General features: G+C 41.4%; 1 protein-coding gene across 2 annotated transcripts in view; it reads right to left on the reverse strand.

Annotated features, from left to right (window-relative positions):
* The window catches only part of COL4A1 (collagen type IV alpha 1 chain), a 174,252-nt gene that overhangs the window by 94,150 nt on the left and 60,484 nt on the right, over positions 1-19,618 (reverse strand). For both annotated transcript variants that reach the window (XM_070732374.1, XM_070732375.1), the window contains 4 exons: positions 16,283-16,318; positions 12,144-12,185; positions 5,571-5,660; positions 4,655-4,690 (listed from right to left, as the gene is read on the reverse strand). In XM_070732374.1, the coding sequence (XP_070588475.1) occupies positions 4,655-4,690; positions 5,571-5,660; positions 12,144-12,185; positions 16,283-16,318 (204 nt within the window). The remainder of the gene's footprint in view (positions 1-4,654; positions 4,691-5,570; positions 5,661-12,143; positions 12,186-16,282; positions 16,319-19,618) is intronic.

The following is a 19,618-nucleotide window of genomic DNA, read 5'->3' on the forward strand; positions in this document are numbered from 1 at the left end:
CATGTATTAGATAACAGATATAAGTATAAACATAGCTATGAATACATGAAATGTATACAAATAAAAGGGAATATTAGGACAAAGATGGTAGGCATGCTGGTGCACTTATGAATGTCCCTTAAAGATCTTTAAGAAATGGGGTGAAGCAGATAGTAGACAATCTAAGGGTAATGTTTTGGGGATTTTGGGAAGAAACCACAGTCATGTAGTGCATTCTAGTCATTAACGATTCTTACTAAAGTTGTATTTTCTGCAATCAAGTTTGGTGCAGTTTACCATAAGATTGTATCTACTATGTGCTCATGTATTGTTGTGGTTGAAGTTGAAGTATTCTTTGTACTAGAAAATTTTTGAAATGTGCTTAGGTCAGATCAAAGACTGCAAAGTTCTAAGTTGTCTAAGCCTAAAATTTCAAGTCTGGTGGCATAAAGTATGCGATTAGAGGAGTGGAGGACTCTTCTTGTGAAATATCTTTGGACTCGCTCAATTGTATTAATGTCTGATATGCAGACAGATGAGCTGCATTCAAGAATTGGTCTAGCAAAGGTTTTGTATGCCCTAGTTTACAGTTTAATATTACTGGAGAAGAAGCCACCTAAGATTAGGTTAACACCTCTTAATGCCATTTTTGCAATGCTGTTAGAGTGAGCTCTGGCAATTAGGTTCTTGACAGAGTGAGGGTCATCTATGAGGCCGTATCCATCCAGTTTCTATTTTGTGTTTTGATCTCTCTCGCTCTTTTTTTGCCAATGTGTAAGAGAGAGCATTTGTTGGTAGAGATTTGGAGTTGCCAATTGTTTGACCATTCTGACACATAGACAAGGTCTTTTCGTAGGGCATCAGCACTGTTGGTAGTTTTGAATAGTTTTACGTCATCAATGAAGAGAACACAGTTGCTTAATCTGATCACAGTCATTTATATAAAGTATAAACAGTGATTGATTGATTGATTGATTGATTGATTGATATTTGATCTTGGATGGACCAAAGGCAAATATTGTAGTGACTTATAGTAGAAGCTATTGTGGACTTTCTGAGAGTGAAATGCAATAAATGGATTGTTGGCAGAGGGTTTGGATGTTTCATTTAGTTATTGTTTTTACCTGTTAACTATATTTTCATATATTAAATAGATGTCAGGGTAGGTTTGTAGGGTAAGTAGTGTTATAGAAAATTTACAAGTTATGTGTCTGCTTCACAAGGGAGGAGGAAATGCATTTTTTCTTGTAATAGGTTTTATGGATTTTTTTTATCAGTACTTTTTTCAAAAGTATTTAATAGAAGCAGTCTTCGGAGAGGGGCGGCATACAAATCCAAGTAATAAATAAAATAAATAAATAAATATCCTCTTTTTAGAGAATACAGAATATGAGAGAGGCCTGTTGGGGTTCTCACTACCCTATTAAGTAGAGTGAGACAATACTGGATATATATATATTATCCATGGAGGTGTGAACACAAATAAGCTAGTGGGACACGCAAGAGGAATGCTATTCCACAAAGCGCTCCTGACATTAATCCTGCAGTATTTGTCCATTTCCAATTTGCATCTTCAATTTAATTTTCAGAGCAAGGATCCTTCTGCATCTTGTTCTGTTCAAATTTGTTCAACATAAGGATCTTGTTTGGATGAGAGGCAGAAGAGGCAGAAGCTAGCTTTGGGGAAGATTCACCTAGAACAGTATTTCTTTACCTTAGCAACTTTAAGACATGTGGACCTGATGCTGGTTGGAGAATTCTGGGAGTAGAAATCTACACAAAGTTGCTTAGATTGAGTAACAGTGACCTAGTATAAGAGTTCAGGGATGGCATTACAAAGGAATAGTTGTAGAAGTAGAGAAGATGGATTGTTGGAGAAGAGTTCCTAGTCAGGTTTCTTTTATACATATTTGCGCAGTATACACTGTACTTGTTTTCTACTTTGTTGCCTAAGACCACACACAGTGAATCCTTGATTGTGCTAGTATCTTGAGCGGGATTTCTGGTCCTGATGGAAACATGTGCTTGGCTAAAAAGTTGCAAGAGGGAGAGTTCCAATATACATTCTTTAGAAAATCTGTGAGAAAGCCAGCAGGATCAGATGATCAAAGAAAAAAGATATGAATGTCTGGTGGTTGCTTCTTGTACTGCAATTTCCCATCAGCAACAGTTGCCATGCTAATCTGATCTCTCACCTCTTGGAATTATTAGTCAATGCCAGATCAGTTCAACATAGCACCCTCTCTTTGATATGATAATAGATGAAAAGGTCAATCCAGTTTGCACCTTTGAAACCTGCATTGGAGAGCTGCAAATTATGACCCAGCTGTGCCTCCTCCAATATTTGACAAAGCACCAGTGTATGAATCCCTGGTGCAGGGTTTAAGTAATCAGTATTCTAATTGTTTCACCACGAAATCAGTCATTGGCTGGTTTGTTATGAACAGTTTACCTAGTGCTGGGTTGCAGAACCAGAGCAGCAATGTTATTGGTATTCTCTCCACTGATCAATTTATTTCCTGCTTGAAATGGCAAAAGTTCTCTAGTATGAGAAGTATGGGAAATCCTAAGGCTGTCATGAAACAATCACTCCCACAGTCTGGCTCAAGATTTTATAGCTAATATGAGATAGGCCATGCAAGGTAGTCCAGGCAGGAAACCAAAATAAAGAGAACTAAATACAACTTAACCTTTATTGTAAGTTTACACTAACACAATTTTGCAAACTGGGGGAATTATATTGAGGGGTTCCTAGAAGAGATACTCCTCAGGGAACAAAGAAGGCATGCCCAGTAGCTTAAGGGTCAGGAAAAGAAATTTAGGAAGCACCCACCCTGATTGGTCAGTCTCTTAAAAGTGTGGGCAGATTTGTATTTTCAGATTTGCAAGATTTGGTTGATGTAGGCTTATAATAAAGTAGAATGAGCTGATCTGCTTTTGTTTTCTATCTGATCTACTTAGGAGGGTTGACACCTCTGAGAAACTTTCTCTATTCCCATTTCTCCCGAGGACTCAGATTTTTGAGTTGTCTAGACTGTGACTCTCTTCTGTCTTGCAATTTTATTCTCACATTACAGATGGCTTGGAAGTAATCAAGTAATCAGTAGTGAGATTTCTACTTGTATAGCTAATGTTGTCTATGAAGCTGGAGGACCAATTAAGATGCTCAGAATCCACAGATTCTCATGATTCTGATGATTCTTTAGTCTCATTATTGATCATCCACATTACAGTCATTGATACTGTTGTTTCCAGGAAACCTCTTCAGTTATTGGGAATGACCCTCACTTTATTTTACTACGGAACCTTTGGCAAGGAAACAACTGGTAGGCAACCAGAAAACAGATGGTATGCAGTCGTGGCTACTGTGTATTGATGATTTCACTTTTCTAACATCTTCAGTGAATCATGTAGCAAAACTTTTTTAGTGATGGTTAATGCTTCTTTTGGGGTTTTGGTTTTATTTTCTATTTATAACCCCTCTTAATTAACTAAAGGGCATTTTCATTAATTGATTACTGACAATAATATTACTGACAATAATAAAGCTGTTGTTATTAACTTTAAAGTTAAATTTTAATTATTGATTGAAATATAGAATTTCAGAATTCAACCTAATGTGAACTCAACTTGAAACTATTTTGTGACCAAGGAAGTACAGATATCCTGCTTTGTTCTGGGATTATTTTGATATTTGCCCTTAATAATGATGGACAGACAACCAGAGACTGATAGAACGACTAGATAAAAACAACTATGTTTAGAAAAAGCTTTTTAAATAACTGTTGTAGAATTTAAAATTAAAGTTTGATTTTTATTTGGGTTATTTCCTTCTGAAGCATCACTCCCTTTAAAGCTCCATGACCACTAGAGCCCTTGAAATATTTATTTCAAGTTCCTAAAATGGAATCCTTTTTTTATGACAAGAAGCTGAAAGAAATTTATGAAATTGGCATTGGTTAATTACACAAACTTTAGAATAATAAGCTCCCATTAAAGAATGTTCAATTCATTTCTTTTGACCATTAAAATTAGACCAATAAAACTGAAAATTCTGTTTTATGGATATGGGATACTTTAGAAAATGTTTAATGAGGTTTGCATGCTATTATTCAGAATTTGCAATATTCTTTCATATAGTTTAAACTTGTCCTACTATTGCAACATTTGAGGCTGGAATTAAAACAGTTGTTAACATGACCTTAGCTTGATCACTGTTAGTTAAGAACACAAATATTTTGTTTGGCTAATGTTCCCAACACATGGAATCTATCAAGACTTCAGAACTGTGGCATTTTTCTGCATAGGGACAGGATAAAAATATTTTCATACAATATCAGAAGGATGAATCTATACTTACCCTGCAGCAATAGATTGCTGATATATATATGGTGAGTCAACAATTGAAATTGAATTATTTTTGCTAGTTTGTTTGTTTTGTTTTATTTAAACGGAGAAGCAAATAAGAGGATTTTTAAGCCATCTGGTTTTGGAGTTTTTGTTCCTGAGATAAATTTCCAACCCTTGTTTTTCCTTTTCCATTTTCCCAGGGAATGTTTTTATTCTTTTTGCATTTTAGGGGACCTGAAGTTTTGTTTCTTTTTTCTGTATTTGTTAATTACTTTGATGTGTGAAACCTTTTTTTGCCCCAAGATCATAAAAGATTTATACTTACTTGAAAGCCATCTTCACCTTTTTCACCAGGATCACCCTATTAGAATAAAAAAAAAACACACAGCCAATTACTACAACAGAGGACCACTGATGTCTACAAAACGCAATTTCCAAATCTAGAGAAGCATAGATTTATGCCTCCCCCATCCCCGAAAATCTCAACTGTACAACATGTCTGCTTATTATAAACTGTTAAATGTAAGATTCTGAAACCCTTAGGATAACATTCTGAGCAACTTCAGAGCAGAATTAAATCTAAAATCCCTTTTGAAGCTGAACATAAAGTGGGGAAATCCTTTTTTACTTTGCAATATAGTAACAGATTTAGACACTTAATAGATATCAGTTTTGTTGGTTTTAATCTGTACTATGGTTTTATAATGCCTTACTTATTTTATAAAGCCCAATGAGCCGAGGTGGCACAGTGGTAGAGTGCAGTACTGCAGGCCACTAAAGCTGACTGCTAGGTCTGCAGATCAGTGGTTCAAATCTCATCACCGGCTCAAGGTTGACTCAGCCTTCCATCCTTCCAAGGTGGATAAAATGGGGACCCGGATTGTGGGGGCAGTATGCTGGCTCTGTTAAAGAGTGCTATTGCTAACATGTTGTAAGCCGCTCTGAGTTTAAGGAGAAGGGCGGCATAAAAAATTGAATGAATGAATGAATGAATGAGTGAATAAATGAATGAATGAATGAATGAAAGAATGAATAAATAAATAGATTTGTCTTAAAAGATGATGGCAGTGAACAAGTTGAAAAAATGCACGTGTTTGAGAGATAATCGACAAATTAAAATATATAGAAAATGGATGGTGTTCACATTGTTTATTTAAACTTTTATTTTGTCATTAATCCTCATCATATGTGGCATCTTCTAAAAGCAGTGTAATTAAGAAAAATAAGAAGTTCATATTTACTTTGTCTCCTTGTATGACGATGGTCCCTTTCTCGTGATAGTGGCCATCTGTTCCTTGGGGACCAGGGGGACCTGTAAGACCACGCTCACCCTGCAAATATCCCCAATAAACAAATTGGCAAATGAATCAGCAAAAGGCATTGCAGTTTACTTACCACAGTTTTAAAAACGTGGGGAAGTACATCATTTTAAAAACTCTGTTTGTTTCAAATGTTGCATTGCTTTGCTTTTAAGCTAATCTTCTTCAAGCAAATGTATTCATTAAAGATTAAATAATCTCTGTCCAATCCCATCATTTCAGGGGATAACACAATGAAAGTCAATGCAATCTCCATAAATAATGAATCTGTAATGATTTTCTAAAGGTTCTCTGAAATATATTGTATTTTATGCAACAATTGATTCACATAGAGTTTGTATATCAGCTCTCTCAGATGATCCCACAAATGTAGACAGATGTTTCAATATTAGAAACTATATAATGGGTCAATACTTTTCTCCAAAAGCAATACAACTAAGTAGTCAAATGTAATTTCACGGGTATTCCGAATTCTGAAACACATTAGGTAATTAAGTTTAATGGATACAGAGGAAAAAAATCATATTGACACAAGATGTAATGGAAATTTTGTATTTTAAACATCACAGAATCTTAAAGACATGCCTTTCATTGCTTCAAAATCATTGAATCTCTCTCCCCCCCAAAAGTTAAAACTTATTTCAGCCTTCAAGCCCTCAGGAAACAACATCTAAATCATATCCACTTCAGTGACACATGAGGAAATCATTTCTTTGGCTTCTTGGCCTTTTGGCTAAGATCATGTTCATGTATGTACATGTGTACGCCTGTGCATGCAGGTAATAGAGGTTTTCAATCTTTCTTAGATTGTTGCTAGCTGTAGCATTTTGAAGAGTATTTTTCCATGCCCACTATTTTTATGCTCCATGGTAGCATGCACATCATCAAATCTTTCTCCCCTTAGCAGCTTTGATGTGAACATTTTGCTTGAGCTCCTTGATTATTTTGATGGCTCTCTTCTATGATTTTTTAATATGCAGAATGTATACATGTGAACTTAGGGGGTTTATAATATCCATCAGTTTATGTTTATTTAAACTGAACTGCATTTGTCATTTGGCTGACAATTTAGTCAGTTTGAACATCTTTTTGGAGCTGTTTAGAATACTTTTGATTTTTATTATTATTATTATTTATTAGATTTGTATGCCGCCCCGCTTAACCCCTATGTTGATATTAATAAGTCGGAAGAAAACCCCCCATGGAGAGCAGGTAACAGCAAGAACAGGTTTATTGAATTCGGTGGCAAAACTCAAACTTCACTTCACTAGGCAGGTTATTTAAGCTGACAACTTGCTGACAGAACATCCAATCACATAACTATAATATGCCCGCCCAAATCTCGGCTACCCAACAACAACCAATGGCCGTAGGGGAGGGTTTACCCAATCAGATCCGCCGAGGATACATAACACTCCTCCCCCCTTATGTTAGCACATACGTAGTCTTGGAGATACCCTGGTGGCCGCCGATGCCTTCCCGAGCACCGCAGAGACACTTCCTCCCAGGTACCACCCTGGGGTCCTGCGGCCAGTGGAGGGGAATTGATTGGTCCAGGCAATGACACAGAATGACTGGGGTTCTCACCTGATGTTATGGGAACCATAGGGAACATTTCAGGAGTCGGCGACGGGCAAAGATTTTCGGAAACACTGGGCGGTGCCACATCCTGGGAACTAGATTCAGAGGTGACTAAGGGAGGGGCCGTGCTGTGTGGGCAGTCACTAGGTGGGCAGCGTGGGCGGAGCTGATCAATGTGCCGGCGCCAACATCGCCCATCTGACAAGGTGACGTCCTAGGAGCATGGCCCCCTTTCCACAGATACCGTTCCCGGTATCCAGTTTTGCTCCCCTGAGTATGCGTGGGCGTAAACCAAATCCCCCGGGCACATTCCCCGGGGAGAGGGAGCCGGCCATGGGGCTCCTGTGAATAGGCTGGGTTAAGGCGGTCCAAAACGATATGGAGTTTACGGCCTAGAAGGAGTTCCGCTGGTGATTTCCCTGTGGAGACGCAGGGCGTTGAGTGCTGGTTAAATAGCAATTCTGCTTCCAACTGCCCTGGGTCATTCTCAGGAGAGCTTCCTTCATGGAACACACCATCCGTTCTACCTGACCATTAGAAGCGGGGTGCCAGGGAGCTGTTAAGGCATGACAGATGCCGGCTTCTGCTAAAAAGGTTTCAAACACCACGGAAACAAACTGAGGGCTGTTGTCAGAAACTAATACATCTGGGTACCCGTGAGTGGCAAATAAGGCCATGAGGGATTCCTGGACTGCCTGGGATTTGGTAGAGGTCAAGATGCTGACCTCAAGCCAACGTGAGTGAGCATCCACAACTATTAAGAAAGACTGCCCCTGAAATGGGCCGGCCAGATCGATATGAATCCAGGACCATGGCCCCACCGGTAGCTCCCATGACAGGGGAACTGCCCGAGGGGGCATTGGCCATGATTCTTGGCAACTGGCACATGAAGCCACCCTATGCTTGACTTGCTTGTCCAGGCCCGGCCAACAAATGTAGCCCCAGGCCAGGGCTTTCATGCGGACCATCCCGGGGTGTCCTTTATGGAGAAGGGAGAGTACCCGCTTGTGAAGTACCTGGGGAATAACCACATGGTTGCCACGAAGTAGGCACCCATGCACAACCGACAGCTCTGAGCGGCAATGAAAATAAGGAATTAATTCTGGAGCTGCTACTCTTGGTGGCCAGCCTCGTAAAACCCATGAAAGGACAACAGATATCCCGCTGAGATTCGTGGGCAACTGCCATGGCCAATAAGGCCAGTTGGTCATCAGTAATAGCTAGGACGGTGGAAGCGGGAGCAGGGTCATCCAAAACAATGGGCAATGGGCAACGGCTGAGAGCATCTGCATGGGCAATATAACGCCCTGGGTGGTAAAGTAGATGGTAAGAATAGTTGGCCAGAAAAATGATCCATCAAGCCATTCAAGGGGATAAGACCGCCGAGTTTTGGCAGTCACCTGACATAAGGCCCAGAAGTGGCTGGTGATCCGTGACCAGGTCAAATGACCGGCCATACAGATAGTTGTGGAAGCAGCGGACACCTGCAATAAGGGCCAGGGCCTCACGGTCAATGTGGCCAAAATTCCGCTCGGCTTTAGCCAGCGTGCAGAGAAAAATGAGATGGGTACCTCAGACCTGTTGGGCAGCCTGTGGCTTAACACTGCACCAACACCGAATGGGGAGGCATCACAAGTAAGAACGAGTGGGAGATGAGGTGAGTATTGAGCCAAAACAGCAGTGGATGTTAGTGCACCTTTAACGGCTGTAAAAGTGGCTGCTTCCCGCGGACCCCCAAACCACCTGGCATTCTTATCCAGGAGGCAGTGGAGGGGTTCAGCCAAAGACGCTTTGTGGGGAATGAACACAGAGTAAAAATTGAGAAGGCCTAGGAAAGCTTGTAATTCTGCCTTAGACTGAGGAGTGGGAGCATTCTGCATGGCAGCCGTCTTCTCTGGCGTGGGGTGAATACCCACGGCATCAATAATAAAACCTAAGAATTCAACCTGTGGAACTCCAAACTTACACTTATGGGCCTTAATTTTTAACCCTGCTTCCTGGAATTTGGACAATACCAACTTAACCCTTGTAAGCAACTCCGCCTCAGAACGGGCTGAGACCAAGACATCGTCAAAGTAGGGCATGGTTCCGGGGACCCCATAAAGTAACCTCTCCATTAATGCCTGGAAAATACCTGGGGCTGTAGACAACGCAAACTGTAGGCGATGGCATTTAAACCTCCCCCTGTGCTTAGTAATGGCTTGGGCATTTGTGGCTTGGGGGTCCACAGGCAACTGTTGGTACGCCTGGGACAGGTCCAACTTTGCAAAAATGATGCCGTCGCCCAGCGAGTGCAACAGGTGTTGAACCACAGGTACTGGGTATGCGTGGTGCGCTAAAGATCGGTTAATCGAGCATTTGTAGCCCCCACAAATGTGAATCCCACCATCTGCCTTGATTGCAGTGATGATTGGCATCTCCCAAGGGGCTTGATCAATAGGCTCCAGCACCCCCTGGGCTATTAAATGATCTAATTCCGCATCCGCTTTTGGGTGAAGGGCAAGAGGAACCCGCCGGGGCTTAAGGCGGATTGGCAGAACAGATCGGTCAAGGCTAAAAGTGACAGGGGAGCCCTTGTAGCAACCCAACTTCCCATCAAATACATCGGGGAACGACCCACCTTCCCCCACCATTTTAATGCCAGTAACCAAAAGGCCCAGAGAAGTAAACCAGTGCAGCCCCAGTAAACTCGTAAATGGTCCATCCACCATAATAAGGGGCAACTTTCCAGAGAATGCCTTGTAACGAACTGGGAAATGCCCCTGACCAATAATCAGGATTACTGTCCCTTGATAGTCTCTAAGGTCTGTAGAGCAAGCGAGCAGGTCGCACTTAAACAAACAAGGAAAGCAACGCTTCACTGTACTCCAAGAGACAAGTGAATAAGCGGACCCTGTGTCTACCTGCATCAAGCATGAAGCAGTGCCCCAAAAGACAGTAAATTCAATTTTCTCTGTGGGTGAAGTCGAAGTTTGGCGGATGACAGTGGTAGCGGGTGGGTTGGTCCCGCAGTCAAAACGACGAGGGATGCCGTCACGGGGCGGCCAACGAGGAGACGCCGAAGTCCGGTCACGTGACGAAAACGATGAAGATGACGCAGACGACGCGGAGGATGGAGGAGGTTGCCGCCGCAATCTGCATACCCTGGCAAGGTGGCCCCAGTTTCCACAGCAACGGCAGATTATACCCTTAAAGGGGCAGTTTGCGTAGAAATGGTCACCACCGCAGCCGCACCATGGAGTAGGAGGAGGACGGGACCAGTCCTCAGCCGGCTCCCTAGCGCAGGCCGTGGAGAGGCAGCAGACCTCCTCTTCTAAGACTAGAGCCCTTTCTAACTCCTGGGGAAGGTGGGAAACCTCGGGGCTGGGGGCTGATGCTGTGGCATTGACAGGGGAGTCCATGGCCACCAAGGACTGGGTGGATAACTCGAATACCCGTGCCTCGGTCAGGGCCGACTTAAAAGTGAGCTCCTGGATTGCTAGTAAATGGCGCTTAAGACGGCCGTCCCGCACCCTGAAAACCAGACGATCGAGGAGATAATCCTCCAAATTATTGAATTCGCAGTATAGGGCAGTGCGGCGTAACGCTGTCACAAAGTCATTGGCTGTTTCCCCCTCGTTCTGGCTGTGGTGAAAAAACTTATAGCGGCTAGCACAACAGGATGGAGGTGGGGCGTAGTGATTTTGGAGGGTTGATAGAAACTCCGTCCAAGGAACATCATGGATGGAAGTGGGAGCAAAAATGGCCCTCGCAGTTTCAAACATTTCAGGCCCACAAAATCCCAGAAAATAAGACCGTTTATGGTCACCCGAGATCTCTGTGTACCTGTTTGAAATCAAAAAGCAATCAAAACGGGCGACATACGAGTCCCAGGTTTCCCCCTGAGGGTTAAAAGGGGGAAAAGTCAATTGTGTGGACATCTTGACTCATGATAATGAGGAAGAAGCACAAAGGTGTTGCGTGGGTTCGAATCCCATCCTTGTCGCCAGTAATAAGTCGGAAGAAAACCCCCATGGAGAGCAGGTAACAGCAAGAACAGGTTTATTGAATTTGGTGGCAGAACTCAAACTTCACTTCACTAGGCAGGTTATTTAAGCTGACAACTTGCTGACAGAACATCCAATCACATAACTATAATATGCCCGCCCAAATCTCGGCTACCCAACAACAACCAATTGCCGTAGGGGAGGGTTTGCCCAATCAGATCCGCCGAGGATACATAACAGATATAGTTTATGAATATATTAAACACTTTAAGAACTTGTTCTCAGAAAAAGAATGCTGCCAGAATTTACCCTTCTTTTGCTCAGGCATTACTGTAATTAAAATTGAGAATTTGATATAAACCCAATGTTTTAAAGAAGAGTCACAACAGCAATTGGCCTAAAAACTATTTATACATCCAATAGAAAAAGCTTGACTCCCCCAGCTTAGTGAGTTTTATAGTGCAGCCGAATTCTAGTTATAGTAACTCTGTAATCACTCTCATACTGACCATTCAGAGATAACCAAATCTCCACAGCCATGAAGGCAATGGACAGTCAAATGCTGCTATCTCTGTTTTTCAAGCACATTTAAAAAAAACACACACTTTCATGTGGCTAACATTCAGTAATAGTGGATTCCATGACAGTTTTTTTTGTTAATTTGTGTAAGTTTCTTTCAGTAAGTGAGGCTGGGATTAACCAAGAGGTAAAATAAAGGACCCTAGAGCAGTGTTTCTCAACCTTGGGTGTTTGAAGATGGCTGGACTTCAACTCCCAGAATTCCCCAGCCAGGAACGCTGGCTCGGGAATTCTGGGAGTTGAAGTCCACCCATCTTCAAACGCCCAGGGTTGAGAAACACTCCCCTAGAGTCTGCAGGGAAGCCAACAACATTGCCCATATTGAAAACTTTCAAAAGAGCAACCTTACCTTTTCCCCCTCTGGACCAGTGATACTCGAGCCCGTATAACCCTGGTGATACAAACAAGAGGCAGTTGATAAAATAAAAATCACCTTTGAAGTAACTATTATTCACAAATATACTTTGAGAGCATTTTTTAAATCAACAAAACACTTCTGCAGGTTTAACCCAGAGTCCTTTTCCTGCTGATGTCAAAGCCAGCAAATGCCTCTGGGAAACCCAAGGTGGCAAAAGTTCTCTCCTCTTTTTCTGATTCATCTGACCTTGGAGATAAGTTATAGCCTCCACCAGAATCAGTAAGTTTAACATCCTCCTTTCTTTATGACTGTACCTAATCTTCTCTTAAACTGCCATCACTGTCACCCTTAAACTCCACTACAAGCAAATCCTGAATCTTTCATACTCAGGTTTCTTAATTAGATAGGATCAGACTCATATCTTTTTCAAAAGCAAGCTCAGGTTCAATCAAAGACTCTGTAATCCCTTGCGTAACAGTGGAATCAAAGCAATTGAATGGAGCTGAGCATTTAAATGTCCGGATGCCTTTCCTGATCCCTATGCGGAGCTCACAGCAGATATTTTTGCTCTACATCCAGAGCAGGGGTATCAAACTCGATTTCATTGAGGGCTGCATCAAGGTTGGATTTGCCCTTGTGGAGGTGGGGGGGAGGGGAGGCGTGGGCTGAAGGAACATGTCTGAGTGGGCGTGGCCAGGGTAGGCATGGCTTGGATGGGCATGGCCAGCTTGATGTCACTTGTGTTGGGGGGCACCTGTGGTGATAAAGTGCTAAGGCAGGACTTCTGTCAGAACCTCCCTCACTCTCATTATAATCTCCTTCCTTCCTTCCTTCCTTCCTTCCTTCCTTCCTTCCTTCCTTCCTTCCTTCCTTCCTTCCTTCCTTCCTTCCTCTTCCCTCCCTCCCTCTCTCCCTTTTCATTCTCCTTTCTTCTTCCTTCCCTTCTTTCTTTATTTTCCTTCCTTTCATTCCCATGATCTTTTCTTCTTTTTCTTCCCGGTTTCCCTTTCTCTTTTCCTGTCCCCTCTTGCATGCTCAAATGCAAAAGGGGAACATTTTTCCTTTTGTTTTGTTTTTAGTTTGTTTTGCCAGCTCCATTTTCACTGGCAGAGGCACCATAGGCCCGTCCTTTGCTGTTTCCAGGGTGGCCAGGCAGGTCAGATCCAAACACCCCATAGGCCAGCTTCAGCCTGTTTGACTTCAGTTTGACATCCCTGGTTCAGAGAGATAAATATCTGCCACTACCCAGGATCACACTCACAACCTCCTGATTGTGAGGTGAGAGTTCCCCTTCTAGGTCACCACACTGCTCAAGCTGTAGTTCAAATGACTCTTATAAAAATAATATGGCATTACAGCAGCAAATATTTGTTTTAGAAATATTTCATAGTTGCATTTTTAATTATCATTGTATTGAAATTAATTACTATAGAAGAGTCAATATCAGATATTTATCCCTACTTTTAAAAAGTATATTGTAATTGTTAAATTTGCAGTACTACCAGGAACTGATGCAGCTCCCCTCCACTAATTTGATGATTCCGAATACCCTTCTTTTGGCAGCTTATGGCCTATGAACTCCCATGGGACCATTCAGTGCTTCGAAAGGGATGCTTTGCTTTGATCACAACCCCATTTCAAATCTGCTTTGTCAAGCAAAGTAGCTTCTGCTTCTCAAGAACAAAGTGGGTGACTACAGGTGCTACTTTGCATTGTGTTAGCTGCCTCCTTTACCACATCCCAAAATTAGTGAGTTACTGACCCTTTTAAAATAGGCAGTCATGGCAAGACAAATCTTTTTTAAACAAAGGCGTACTCAGCCTTGGATTATACATGTCTATTCAGTTTCTTTTCATGTCTGTTTTTTAGCATTTATGATCACAGATTATATGTAGTATGGCAGATAAGAGCAACAAAGATGATTAGGGCACTGGAAGCTAAAGCATATAAACAATTATTTGATTTGATTTATTGGATTTGTATGCCGCCCCTCTCCGGAGACTCGGGGCGGCTAACAACAATAATAAAACAGTATACACAATAATCCAATAGTAAAAACAATTAAAAACCCATTAAAGTAAAAACCAAACATACATTCAGACATACCATGCATAAAGTTGTAAAGGCCTAGGGGGAAAAAGTATCTAAGTTCCCCCATGCCTGACAGCAGAGGTGAGTTTTAAGTAGCTTACGAAAGGCAAGGAGGGTGGGGCAATTCTAATCTCTGGGGGGAGTTGGTTTCAGAGGGCAGGGGCTGCCACAGAGAAGGCTCTTCCCCTGGGTCCCGCCAAGTGGCATTGTTTAGTTGATGGGACCCGTAGAAGACCCACTCTTCGGGACCTAACTGGTCGCTGGGATTCGTGCAGCAGAAGACGATCCCTGAGATAATATGGTCCAGTGCCATGAAGGGCTTTATAGGTCATAACTAACACTTTGAATTGTGACCGGAAATTGATCGGCAACCAATGCAGACTGCGGAGTGTTGGTGTAACATGGGCATATTTAGGAAAGCCCATGATTGCTCTGGCAGCTGCATTCTGCACGAACTGATGTTTCCGAACACTTTTCAAAGGTAGCCCCATGTGGAGAGCGTTACAGTAGTCGAGCCTCGAGGTGATGAGGGCATGAGTCACTGTGAGCAGTAACACCCGGTCCAAATAGGGTCGCAACTGGTGCAAATGATTGTTGGAATTGGGCATGTCCTCTTTAATAAAAAGAAGGACAAGTTAGCAGTGTTCTCTTTAATTAAAAGAAGGACATGCTAGCAGTGTTCCAATATCACAAGGGCTTCCACAAAGAAGAGTCAAGCTATTCTCCAAAGCTACGGAGGGCAGGACAAGAAACAATGGGTGGAAACTAATCAAGGAGAGAATCAACGTAGAACTTTCCTAACAGTTAGAACAATTCATCAGTGGAAAAAGTCGCCTCTAGAACAGTAGTTCTCAAACTTTCTAATGCCGCACCCCTTAATACAGTTCCTCATGTTGTGGTAACCCCCAACCATAAGTCTAGTGCCAATTCTCCCAACAGAGCTTTTAAGCTGATTGGCAGGAAGGTCAGAAGGAAACCCCCACTGTAAATGCCTGATTGGTCGGATAGTAAAAATATGGTCCAAGGCGCCAGAATAGAAGCTTTAGTTCCTAATATAATGGGAAATTTGTCTTTTTCCCATGGTCTTAGGCAACCCCTGTGAAATGGTCGTTCGACCCCCAAAGGGGTCCCGACCCCCAAGTTGAGAGCCACTGCTCTAGAAGTTATGAGTGCTCCGATACTGGAAATTTAAGAAAAGATTGGACAACTATTTGTCTGAAATGGTATGGGGCCATGATGGTGAACCTATGGCACGCATGCTGCAGGTGGCACGCAGAGTCATATCAGAGGGCACACAAGACTTTGCCATGTTTCAGCTGATTTTCGACCTTGGGAAAGGCTGTTTTGTCCTCTGGATGCTCCAGGGAAGCTTCCCTGAAGTCCTGGAGAGAAAAAAAAATTCCCCAACGGACAAACCGGAAGTTCAGGAGAACTCATTTCTGATTTGCTGTTGTGCTGTTTCTTGCACTCCGGAGGGTTCAGGGAAGCTTCCTGAAGCCCTAGAATGCAAAAAAACAGCGCAATGGGCAAACCAGAAGTGCGTTTTCCAAACATCTGATTTGCCCATTGTGGTGTTTTCTGCACTCTGGAGCTTCAGGAAGCTTCCCTGAACCCCCTGGAATGCAAAAAACAGCATAACGGCAAATCGGAAGTGCATTTTCCTGAACATGTGTTTTATCTGTTGAGGCATTTTTTTCACCTACCAGGCTTCAGAAAGGCCTGTGTGCATGTGAGGAAGGGAGTGCACATGCATGGGGGGAAGAGTTGTGGGCATGGGCACACATGCTAGCATACCCACAAACAGCCCTTTTGGTACACAAACCAAAAAAGCTTCACTGATATAGGGTTTCTTGCCTAAGCAGGGGGTTGGACTAGAAACCTCCATGGTCCTTTCCAACTTTGTTATTCTGTAGTCTTATTCAGTTAATTTATATTGTTTTGTCCATCAAGGCTATAGAATATTTAAATAAATATTTGTACTTTGATTATTTTTCCAAATAATTTATACTGAATAAACGTGCCAAAGAAGCCAGCCTTACCTTTTCACCTGGAGGTCCAGGTGGCCCTGGAACACCCTGTAAAATTAAATATTTTATTAATTCTTTGAGTTATATTTACTTCAAAAGTTTAGTTTCATTAATAAACAGACTTTACTAGGGTAAAGCAATAGACACAATTTATATAGACTTCTGTAAAGCCTTTGATTCAGTGGTGCATGATAAACTACTTCTAAAACTAAAATCTTATGGCATTTCTTGTTCCGTGCATAAGTGGATAGCTGCGTTCCTATCAAATAGGCAACAAGTAGCCAAAATAAGGAACACCTATCAATTCCTGTACTTGTTAACAGCAGTGTCCCCCAAGGTAGCGTTTTAGGACCCACACTCTTCATACTTTACATAAATGACCTTTGCAATCAGTTTATAAGAACTCCATTCTCTTCATTGATGATGTAAAACTTGGCAACTCCAAATCTCAGTCAAAAATGCTTTGTCTTACACATTAAAAAAAACAACCCAGAAGATAAAATACAAGCTACCTCGTAGATGACCCTCACTCTTTCACTCTGACTTTTCTGAATTCATTTCAGTGCTGTTTAAAGGCAGGTTGGGGGTAGAAACTGCCACTTTCTTTTTTTGATAAGAGTGAGGTAGAAGAGTACAATCTAGATAGTCCTCTTGGATTTCTCAACAGCTTTAGTACTCTATAACAGAGGTTTCCAACCTTGGCAACTTTAAGACTTTGCTTTCCTGGCTGAGGAATTCTGGGAGTTGAAGTCCACAAGTCTTAAAGTTGCCAAGGTTAGAGACCTGTGCTAGAGCTATGTAGACACCATAATTAATATCTTTAAAAAATCATTAGCACCGGCGATATTGCTTTACAGATGTTCTGTTTCTGTGTGGATGGGTATTCCATGGAGTAGAGTTGCATCAGGGGTGGGTTCTGACCGGTTCGAACCAGTTCGCCTGAACTGGAAGCAGCCCGCTGATGACATCACAATGATATCACTGAACCGGATCTGTCGGTGCCAATCCATGGGTGCCACCATCTTTTTAAAAAAAATTGAAGCCGAGTTTCTGGCACTGTGCATGTGTTCACCATTTTGTTTCTAATTTAAAATTTTTTTTTCATGTTTTTTAAAAATATTATGCATGCACATGCATACAAAGCATACACGTGCCCCTGAGGTACAGCCACATAGCACGGGAGGACATAAACCGGCAGCAAGGTAAGTTGGAATCCACCCCTGAGTTACATTATATTTGCACCATTAAATTATTTAGAGATTTCACATTAGTTTTTACACATTTTATCTGTTCTTCTATGACTGAATACATGAGGTTGATACTGTTCTTCCAATTTCTGTACAATTAGTTCTGTGGGCATTTTCCCAGACTGGAAAAAAATTAGTCTCATGTGGGTTTTCTTCTTGAGAACACATATTTGGTTAGTAGATTCTAAGCAATTTCTGATCAAAGCTATGAAATTCCAGGAAACATAGGATTGTAGTTTATATATTTTTCTCCTCTATGATTTATTTTTAATGTTTACTTCCCAAGAGAAAGACAAACACATCTAGCAATAGGAGTAATGGTGAAATACAAACTGCCTTGCCATTTTTTCCATATAGCCTTGATTTATTTTAGGAACCAGTTATTTGTTTTGTATATTTCTTTCATAAACCTGTCAAGAATGAACCTAGTGCCAATCGGCAGGGTGGTTTTAATTCAATAGTTCTCACTATGGTCCATATCCCCCCCCCCCCCAATGCCATATTTTTAGGGAGCCACAGTCTTTATATGTACCAGTCATTTATACTGTACATATAGCCAGCAAAAGTCATTCAGAGTCAGGAGGTATATAGTTTTACTTTTTTAAAAAAAATCATGGTTGATTCCACTGTTGTTTAGACTAAACTTGGTATTTTTATCTATTTATCTATTTTTATCAAGTCCTTCCCAAGCACCTGGGATGGACAGATGAAGTGTTAAAAGTATCATCACAGGATGCAAACTGTTTCAAGTTAAACTGTGTTTTGATCATGATTTTGTCAATGATTTTAATCAATAAATAGTACTCTCTGAGTTCACTTGTTTTCCTGCAGGCATTTCATTATCGTTAACTAGGAAACATAATCAGTGCTAGTAAGGAACGCTGTTTGCTCTCAATTTATATTCTGGTGTCTTGCCTGTCTGTGTGGGTGGGAGTGGTGTTAGAGAGTCTTTTAATGGTTGATTTGTCAGAGTGCCAGGCTTCCAGAAATTCCCTGGCATTTTTGGACTAGGATTGTCACATTTTCCCAATCAAAACTACAGTTAAATTTTTCTGTATGTTGTGAAATTAAAGAATTTTTGTTATGTCTTCTTACTGCCAGTTGGTCTTCACAGATGTGTTCTCCCTGTCTTCTGTCTGTTTGCCCTACATAGTGGTTGCTGCAGTTCCTACATTGTATGTTATAAATGACTCTTTTTTTTCTGGGGTTGCTGGTTCTTTTAGTTTGTTTAGTACATTTTTAAGGGCTTTAGTTGGCTTGTGTGCTATGCTGATTCTATGTGGCTGTAGAAATCTGTGGTTTCTGAGATATTCTTCATGCATGGTATTCTTTATCATTATTATTCAGTTTAGAATAATCAGACCAAATGCAACAGCCCCATACTGTACTCTTCTTACCTCATAATGGCTATACTGGAGACGATGAGAAGTTGTCACTCTAAGCCAGTTTTGTGTTTGCTGCCTTTTTGATCTATTGCTGCTTTTTCAAATATAGACATAAACTTCTGCCAGTATGATTCTAGGGCTTCTTCTCTCTTCAGCTCCTTTTTGCTGTATGGATAACTTAGCTGAGTTCTTCTACTGCCCTGGTTTGTCTTTTTTATGTAATCCAGATGCCCTATACCCGTGATGGCGAAGCCATATGGGAGAGCACGCAGTGCCCTTTCTGTGTTTCAGCTCCAGCGCACACATGTAGTAGAAGAACTCAGACCTGTTGTTTCTCGTACTTATTTGCTACTTCCTAGCTTATTCTCCACAAATACTGCATTATCTTCTTCTATGGGAGCAATTCAGGCTATTAAAGTAATTATTTATTGTATCCATCTCAGAGATGTGATTGTCTTAAGAACACAGCTTCACCATTCAAAGATGATCTAAAGCTGCTGAGTCTGCCTTTACCTGCAAAAGCCGTTTAATAATTTCTGAGGAGTGGAAATTGGAATATTGGTAGTGCAATAATATTTCCCCGTATCTTCTCTCTCTTTGCCATCATGTAGTTTCATAATTTGGAATTTCTTACATTTCTTTATATAACATTTAAAATACAAGCAATAACCAAATGTTGTCTTGAATACATCATAATATAGGATATAATTTCCAAC

Source organism: Erythrolamprus reginae, chromosome 1, assembly GCF_031021105.1.
Source record: "Erythrolamprus reginae isolate rEryReg1 chromosome 1, rEryReg1.hap1, whole genome shotgun sequence".
NCBI classification, from domain to species: domain Eukaryota; kingdom Metazoa; phylum Chordata; class Lepidosauria; order Squamata; family Dipsadidae; genus Erythrolamprus; species Erythrolamprus reginae.